The sequence below is a fragment of the Thunnus thynnus genome, chromosome 2 (genome assembly GCF_963924715.1).
Source record: "Thunnus thynnus chromosome 2, fThuThy2.1, whole genome shotgun sequence".
In the NCBI taxonomy this organism is placed as follows: Eukaryota; Metazoa; Chordata; class Actinopteri; order Scombriformes; family Scombridae; genus Thunnus; species Thunnus thynnus.
This window is the reverse complement of record NC_089518.1, coordinates 38514073-38523443: the sequence shown is the minus strand read 5'-3', so window position 1 is coordinate 38523443 and position 9371 is coordinate 38514073. Positions and strand designations below refer to the sequence as shown.

General features: G+C 36.9%; 1 protein-coding gene across 1 annotated transcript; it reads right to left on the bottom strand.

Annotated features, from left to right (window-relative positions):
* Positions 1-763: 763 nt before the first annotated feature.
* Positions 764-7902, bottom strand: LOC137170258 (GTPase IMAP family member 7-like). Its single transcript, XM_067573466.1, has 3 exons — positions 7848-7902; positions 7121-7188; positions 764-1923 (listed from the first exon to the last, which is right to left on the bottom strand). The coding sequence occupies exons 1-3, from the start codon at positions 7883-7885 to the stop codon at positions 779-781; spliced, it is 1251 nt and encodes a 416-aa protein (XP_067429567.1). The 5' UTR covers positions 7886-7902; the 3' UTR covers positions 764-778.
* Between the last annotated feature and the right edge of the window lie 1469 nt (positions 7903-9371).

The window sequence follows — 9371 nt, the reverse complement described above, 5'->3', positions numbered from 1 at the left end:
AGGTCCTTGCCTCGTCAACAGACTGTTTCAAGTCAAGATTTGATTTTAGGGTTAAAGTTAAAATTATGTTTAGGTTGAGATTGTGGGCAGAATGGATTATGTCAGTGAGGATATACAGGTGTGTGATGATGATGATGATGATGATGATGATGAAGAATGAAGCCAGTGCTTCACATTCTCAGGTAATGATGCATTCATCAAGTTTTATTTCTTTTCTCTCTTTTCTTTGTTTGACAGATGATGTCATAGTTGAAACTCTGAAGCTTCTCTTCTGTCTGTTGCTTTTGTCTCCATCACAGCTTCAAAGTCTTTGCTGTATTTATGTCTGAACTCATTGAACATTCAGCTTCTTTCTGGTTTCCTCTTCATACTTTGTCTTCATTATATCAGATTTTTTCTTTTTCCTCTTGTTGTTTTCTGATTCTGTCCTCTTCTTTCATATTTTTCTCTTTCCTTCTTGTGTTCTTCTTGGAGTTTTTTCAGTCTTTTTTGTTCTTCCTTTTGTTTCTGTTCATCTTCTCAACATCGTTTGTTGAGAACATTTCTTCTTGTTTCTTCTTTCAGGCCTCTCGTTCTTTTCTCATCTCTTCTCTACTTTGTTCCAGATCTTTATCAATTGTTATTTTTTCTCTGATTCTGACTTGATTTTTCTCTCCAAAGCAGCAAGTTTTTGTTTTCACTCCTGTTGCTGATTCTCTACCTGCTGAGGCCTCTTTCTGTCGTCTTCTTCTCTCTTTTCTTGTTATTTTTTCTGTTTACACTCTTCAGTGCGGGACGTTCAGAGGATGATACAATTGTTTTTGTATTTCTGTTCCAGTTCGTTGATTTCTTGATCATGTTTTTTCTTCAAGTTTTCAAGTTTTTCTTCTTTTTGTTCTAACTCTTTGCTGTACTTCTCTTCTGTCTCTTGCATTTGTCTCTCATACTTTTGCTTCAGTGCCTCCTTTTCCTCCATATACTCTGCCATCAGACCTGCAAAGTTATTGTTGTATTTCTGTCTGAATTCATTGGATTCTTCTGCTTGTTTTCTCGCCTTCTCTTCATATTTCTTTTTGATATCATCTGTTAGTTTCTTATATTTCTCCTCTATCGCCTTTCTTCCCTCTTCTTCCTGTTTTGTTCTGATTTGAACATCTGACGATTCCTGTTCACTTTCTGCTCTTTGTTCTTCCATCCTTTTTATCATTGCATTCATGTCTTCTTCTTTTTTTCTTTCAAGTTCCTCCCTCTCTCTCTTCATCTCTTCTTCCTTCTCCTTCAGGATCTTCTCCTCTTCCTTCTTTATTGCTGCCTCGGCCTCTTGCAGTATCTCATTGGTGTAGCAGCTACTGCCATTTTTCTTCACCATGGAGTCAATCTTGTTTATCAGTTCACTGACTTGTGTGCAGTTTTGTTTATCATAGTTATTAAACACATGGTATCTTCCTCCACAGTCAGCAATCAGCTTCTTAAAGGAATCATCACATTCGTCTTCAATGTAATCCTCAATGGACATCTCATCTTGTTCCAGTGAATCTCCTCTTGTGAAAAGAATGATGGTGAACTTTTTTGAATTCTTTCCAAAACCTTTCTTGATGAGTTTTATTGTCTCCTTCTCTTCTGATGTGAATCTGCCAATCTGTAACACCAACAGGAAGACATGTGGTCCTGGAGCCAGAAGACTGATGCATTTCACCATCTCCTCATTAACCTCTTCATGGGACAAAGTGGAGTCAAACAGACCAGGAGTGTCGACCACAACGACAGGACGACCGTCTACTTCACTCTTTGCTTTCTGACAACGTTTGGTGACTGATATTTGGCTTGATTCAGCTTTAAACTCTTTTCTTCTCAGAAGGATGTTTCCTGAAGAGCTCTTTCCACAGCCAGTCTTCCCAATCAGCACAATCCTGAGACTCTCTGAGCTCTGATTCTCATCATCACCTGTGAAATAAGAAGAAGGAGTTCAATGGTGACAGTTGCTAAAGCTCAAGAGTCTTGTATACAACATGTTTAATGACCAGCGTTGGGTAGAAACACATTACTTTGTAACATATTATAGTAATATTATTACTTCTTTAAGTAACAGTAGTGTAAGGGATTACAATATGAAATTCAGTGATTACATTACAGTCATTAATTCCAGTAACACTCTGTTACTTTTACACTTGGAGGTTTGCTGTCTTACTGGGATTAATGGAGGGTTGATATCAGTTTGGTTTCTGCAATCAGCTGACAGACAGAAATGCAACTTGCAGTAATTTCAAAGTTCTCTTATTCACATGTGTATTTAGCGTGCTTGCTAACGTTAGCCACAGGTACGTCTACAGTCAGGAGTCACCTGATGCTGGTTTAGTTCAGAGTTCAGGTGTGTGAATCCTGCAGCTGAGGTTGAGTCTTCTGCAGTGCTGCATCACTGAGGCTACGCTAACGCTAGCTGTTGGATGGTCAGTAAATCCTTCCAAACTGTTTCCTGCCTGATTGTTAAACCACAAACGTCTCATTTCCTGTTTCTATATTTGATCAATGCAGAAGATGCAGCGTGTGTGTGTGTGTGGAGGATTCTGAGTAGTTTAAAGGAAACTGACAGAACTGAGCATGAACAGCTGGCCATGTTCTTTGTTTTCAGGTCTCTTAGTTCAGGTTTTTTAGATTTTAGGATTTTTATTGGCATAAAGTCAGCCGCCACTCGGGAAATTATAGTCAAACTAGCCGCTAATGCGCGTACGCTTCCGTTATTATGGTAATGAGGCTTTTCTGCCGGGAGGACATGAGTGATCCATCAACTAAACGTGGTTTGATGTCGCTTTCATTTACTTTACAGCCAATAATATTACAGTCTGATTGAAACAGTGAATTGAAAAAATGCACTATTTGTTTCATTTGTTCACCAAGAACTCGGGAGAATTCACTGTGGAATTAAAATCTACAGAGTCTTGACTTCACTTATATAGATTAACAATGTCTCATTCAGCATATTATGAAAAGGAAACTGTTTCCAATCAGTGATTCCACTTCTCTACATCCTACAGGACCCCAGCTAGATGCACAACAACTTATAGAACATTTCACTGGCGAATTTTAACAGTAAAGGCTCATTGAAAATATTCTATACCAAAATATGTTCAAAATTTAAAAAAAAAGAAAAAAGAAACTTCCTGTTTCCAATCAGTGATTACACTTCTCACACATCCTACAGGACCCCAGCTAGCTGCATAACAACTTCCAGAACATTTCACTGGCGAACTAAACAATAAGGGCCCATTGAAAATATTATATACCAAAATATGTTCAAAAATTATTTTAAAAAATCTCTCTGTTTCCAATCAATGATTCCACTTCTCACACATCCTACAGGACCCCAGCTAGCTACACAAAAATTTCCAGATAATTTCACTGTCGAATTTCACAATGAAGGACCATTGAAAATATACAACAAAATATATAATGCATATGCATAATACATAGATTTTATAGCACCTTTTGCAGTATATGTTTTAAATGTGGTATTTTCCTTTCCAGTGTTTGAAGCAGAAAATAACTGCCTGAATGTGCCAGAATTTTTTTGAATTATTAAATTATACACCAAAATATGTGTATAATATTTTGAAAGAGCCTTTATTGTGAAATTTTCCCATGAAATGCTCTGGAAGTTTTTGTGCAGCTAGCTGGCGTCCTGTAGGATGTGTGAGAAGTGGAATCACTGATTGGAAACAGGAAGTTTCTTTCTTTCTTTTTTTAAAATTTTGAATATATTTTGGTATATAATATTTTCAATAAGCCTTTATTGTGAAATTTGCTGAAATGCTCTGAAAGTTTTTGTGTAGCTAGCTGGGGTCCTGTAGGATGTGTGAGAAGTGGAATCACTGATTGGAAACAGAGATTTTTTAAAATAATTTTTGAGCATATTTTTGTGTGTAATATTTTCAATGAGACTTTATTGTGAAATTTGCCAGTGAAATGTTCTGGAAGTTGTTGTGCAGCTAGCTGGGGTCCTGTTGGATGTGTGAGAAGTGTAATCACTGATTGGAAACAAGAAGTTTCTTTTTTTTTAAATTTTGAATATATTTTTGTGTATAATGTTTTCACTGGGTCTTTATTGTTAAATTTGCCAGTGAAATGTTCTGGAAGTTGTTGTGTAGCTAGTTGGGGTCCTGTAGGATGTGTGAGAAGTGGAATCATTGATTGGAAACAGAGAGATTTTTTTTTAATAATTTTTTGAACATATTTTTGTGATTGGAAACAGACAGTTTCCTTTTCATAATATGCTGAATATGATACATTGTTAATCTGTATACGTGAAGTCAAGACTCTGTAGATTCTAATTCCACAGTGAATTCTCCCGAGTCATAACCGTCTTGGTGAATAAGTGAAATAAATAGTGCATTTTTTCAATTCACTGTTTCAATCAAACTGTAAAATTATCGGTCGACTGTACAGGAAATGAAAGCGATGTCAAACCACATTTAGTCGACAGACCATCCGTGTCTTCTAAGCAGAAAAAAGTTATTATCGTAATAACGGAAGTGTACGCGCAGTAGGAAATTACGTGGCGGTTCGCTTGAATGGGATTTCCGTAGTGGTGGCTGGCTTGACCGCAGTTACAGTTCTGTAGTTGCTCAGAAACTCCGTCAGCTGCCTCAGTGTCTCTCTGCACGTTGTCACAGCCCGGCTCATAGGCTGCGACAAAATATGGGAGACCAAACGAGTTTTGCAACTCAGGATAAGTGTTTATTTACAAAATAACACGTAAGAACGGAAAAAACGTGGAAGTCAGTAATCAGTAGTGTAGACATGTCTGGATGTGTGTGTGCGTGTTGGCAAACAAAAAACCAAAACAGCCGTGTCGCGCCGCGCTCGGAGTGGAAGAGGCGAGATGAAAGAGAAGAGAGAAACTTTATAGTAGGCCAAGCTTTATAGTCACGACCACACCGTGCCCGGGTGTGGTTCATTATGGCAATGACGAACCTCTGCCCTGCCCCGGAGCCTGCAAGACAAAAGGAAACCAGCAAACGGAACGCAGGAGCACATAGTGGAGCGGAGGGGTCGTCACAACGTCTCTGTAAAGTATCATGTTGATCATGTCAGCCTGTAGGCTGCAATATTCTCTCATCTAATATCTCTCTGACTGTCACATGACCACGTCCCATCAAGGACCCCTTTGTTTTAGAAAGACATTTTTTATCTTCCAACTTAATGTTGAAGCATTCCCTGTTTATTTCTGTCACAGCAACTTAAAGCATAGCTCTGATGGATTCATATTTTCTAATTGTTTTGGGTCTCTGACTACTGACAATCCTAAATTTGTTATGATTTCTGACAGCAGGACTTGAAACTGCACAATGTTTTTAATCCTTGTGAACTTTTGTGTGAATGAAACTTGCCCACAAATGGAGCGAAACATGGAGCATTATATAGTAATTTTAGGTGTGTGGATTATGCTAATGATCACACACTTCATCACGAACAGGTGGCATTCATCAGGCTGAAACAAACGTTTTACAAGTTCAAGCAGTTAAAACTGGTGTAAAACTGGTTCTAGTGTTGCATTTTAGGTTGTTTGTAGTAGGGGTGTGCCCCAATACAAATAAATTATTTGGCAAAGCACAAATAGTAGGTTTTATACGTATATTTGTTTCATACAAATATTTAAAAAATGATTTGTTGGGAGTGTTCCCCAGGGATAAAGCTGAGCTACTGACACAAGCAAAGTGCTCCCAAAGGGACTCTCCATCACCTGTTGTTCCCCTTCTCCTTTCCACAATGTTAGGTTGTAAAAAATAGGCAATAAATGAAAAGTGCAAAGTAATAATCGCCTTTGAAGTTCTTCCTTACATGTTGCACACTGTGCTGTCTCTGTGTTATGGGTGTATAAATCAGTAGAGGTCTGTCTGCAATGAGTGATGAGTAAAGTTTTAGCTCAGTAGTCTATGATCTGGGAGGTAGTTTATTCATGAACACTCATTGTAACACTTTAATTTTCTAAAATTAAAAGCGTAATAAAACAAAAACAGGATTAATCATTTTGCTGCCTCAACAAATACAAATACAAATACAAATACTGGGCCCTCTGCACATCCCTAGTCTGTAGTATGTTAGTCAGTCAGCTCTCTTACTGTATTTAGTTGTCACATGGTCCAACTTTCTCCCTTATTTCACTAAATTATTTTATAGCCAACTAAAAAAACAAAAAGGCGAATAAAAACATACAGGAGTAAAAACAAAACTTTCTTGGCAGGTAAAAAAAATCCTGTGGAAAAATTGTATTACTACATCAAGTAAAGAGAGAAGCTGAAATACAGGAAATAAAGTGCTCACATTAAGTAAAGTAAAGTACAGACATTATAAATTAAATCCCACAGAAAATTCTTGTTCCCTGCAACTTTGCTATTCTTTCAAACTATATGGGTGAATTAAAATGAAGTATATTAATTAGAAACACAATGTTAATTAGTGCATATCTGTGAGGTAAAGTCCAGCCTGGTCACCAGAATAAAACGTTGGCATTGTACGTTTCTGCAAACCACTGAAATGTTGAATATCTATGTTTCAACACATGTAATACGTATCATATCAACATTTCAACAAAACGTATCATGTCAAATTTTCAACAAAATGTATCATGTCATCAAGTGACGTAGTTCATATGTGATCTATATAAACTGACTTTCCTATCAGGAGGAAGAGGGGCAGGTGGATGGTTAGTAAATTGGAAATCAGCAGAACACAGTTCGAGACCACCTCGAAACCAATGTCCGCTTCCCACTGACAAAAGCAGGTGTTTTCAGCGAGACGTCAGGACATTTGCAGCCGTTTTTCTGGCGAGAAAACCGGGTGTTTTTGGTGAGACATCAGTCGTTTTTCTTTTCTTTTTTATTTTTATTTTATGATCTTTCTCTAACCCTAACCAAGTGGTCTTTGTGCCTAAACCTAACCAGACCTGAACCACAGCGTTGTCACACCATAAAACATCATTATTCAACGGGTAGAAATGTTAATATGCTATGTTTGTAGAAATGTTGATATTGATACGTATTACATGTGTTGAAACGTAGATATTCAACGTTTCTGTGGTTTTCAGAAATGTTCAATGACAACGTTTTGTTCTGGTGACTGGGTTGGAAAGTCTATCTGGACTCACCAGAAGCTGCAGCCATACTGTCACTCTGCTGGAAACCCACAAGAGAGAAATTCAACTGGTGCTGCTGACTGATAAAAACACAAAATTCGATCAAAACAGACATAATTTAGAAAAGATATATTATTAGTTTAGGTTGCACTGCCTTTAAAGTCAGGAGTTTAAGTTTTCAAACATGGCTTGTGATTTAATGACACAATTAAGTTAATTGCAGGTTCTGAAATTTTAGGCAAATGCAGTGTTTCACCAGATCCCAGGAGTGATGTTTTCTTCAACAGAACATGGTAAAAAAAGCCATTAAACAGACTGAACAAACTACAACAGGATTTGAAACTGAATCAACAAAATTCTTTTGTTGATCTGGCTTCATGTGTACCTGCTGTGTTCAGATATAGTGAAGTGCAGATCTCACAGTTTGGTTTTTATCCCTTATTGTTGGATTCAAATGTATTAACTGTTGAATTACTCCTGTTCACTACTAAAATTGTAATGCAGTCACAGGTGTGTGTTCATACATTATTTTACAGCGGTTTTGAACACGGCTCAGCCAATCATAATCAAAGATCGGAAGTATCTGTCTTATAAAAGTAGTCATCTCAACAAAAAATGAACATTTAGGTAAGATGCAGGACTGTAGAATCAACCTGCATTACACTGTTTCACTTTGTCTATTAAGTCATTAAGTTCATATTGTCTTTATTCTCATATTTCTTTGGTTAAATCTACTCACCTGAAGTTGTTACTGCAACATTTCACCTTCAAGCTCATCAAGGAAAGTACAGACTTCACAGTGATAACTGACTCACTGAGAGTGAACTAAAGGTGTGTCAGGAGCAAACGAGGAACCTGATTGGACAGAAAAACTGGACTTTGATCTGAACTCTAATCATACTTGAATCAAACAACCTTGTATTTCAAGATGGCCGTCCCTGTTGACATGTTAATAAAACAAGGACAGAGTTAATTTAACATCCAGTGCTGACATTATCGGGTGACATACTGATATATAGATCTGTCCATGAATGACAGTTATGGGTGAATCTTTAGGATTCTCCAAATACTGAAAACAGGTTTCAGTCATGTCACAGATCTGCTGACCTGTCAGAGAAAGTTTAGATGAAACTGAATTTAGTGGCTAGTTCAGGGTGGATGGTTGGATGAATGAAATGTCTGATTTTTCTGTTTTTGACACCAGGAATTGTGGTTACTAACTATGGTTGATAGTAAAATTCAACTAAAACTGGTTTATCATATGTATATATAATATGTAACTCAGTCTGGGTGAGGACTCATCCCACTAAACTTGTCTCTATTTTCCGTCTTCAGAAACGATCATTAAGACTCAACTGTGTACATCAAACTCATTCATGTTTGTTTCTACAGTCAAGCATCCTCAGTGTTCATCAGATCAACCAACTACAGATTTGCTTTATTTGTTCCTTCAGCAGGAAACTTCTCTCATATTTCATGACTTGTGTTCCTACAATCATCAATCCCACAATTATTCAACAGCTCAGCAAGTGGTGAGTTTGTCCACTCATGTTCAGGAAGAGTTCATGTTGATGTCTGAGTGAAGGAGAGAACTGTCCGTACAGTAAATAAAATTTCTGCTGTTGTGTTTGTGTAAATTAGATTTAATCATTTTTGCATAATTTAAACAAGAAATTGAAAACACATTTTTAAATTCTGCTTTGCATTATGAATAACATAATTTAAACAAAAGAAAAAAGTTGACTGTTGATTGTTATAATGTATAAATTTGAAGCTAGTTTCAAGTAGAATAAAAGGAAAGAAGTATTTGCCTGGGAGAGAGAAAAAGATTCATAAACAAGAAAAAATGGAAATAATGTGAACTGGCTTGAAATGTGAAGATGTCAAATTAATATGAAAATTAACATGCAGATAAATCTTGAGCCAGTTTCCCCTTCAGATGATGATCCACCCAAACTTGGCAGCAACACACAGTCACACTCCAATAAATCAGACCTTTGATCTGCTGTTTGACTGTAAAATAAAACTGTGACAGAGATGAAGTTACTGTGTGGAAACTTGATATTATGGCGACCAAAGAGAAACTCAAACCAAATGAAGACATGAAATACTTTACCCATAGTTTCAGCATGTTTATTTTTTGTTAAATTGATTTTTAGTGATAAATATTAACATCTGGATAAATTCAGTTACTATAGCAGCTAAGAGAGCTGCTCACTGAGGAGAAATGGCTGCTCAGATTCACAAAGTCAAACTGCAGGTC

Excerpts from the sequence above, each read along its gene's own strand:
- LOC137170258 (XM_067573466.1), bottom strand. The coding sequence starts at position 7,885 with ATGAGCTTGAAGGTGAAATGTTGCAGTAACAACTTCAG. Across the intron at positions 7,189-7,847 it reads TGTTGCAGTAACAACTTCAG|TCAGCAGCACCAGTTGAATT; the intron begins GTGAGTAGATTT and ends TGTTTTTATCAG. Across the intron at positions 1,924-7,120 it reads CAGTATGGCTGCAGCTTCTG|GTGATGATGAGAATCAGAGC; the intron begins GTGAGTCCAGAT and ends CTTATTTCACAG.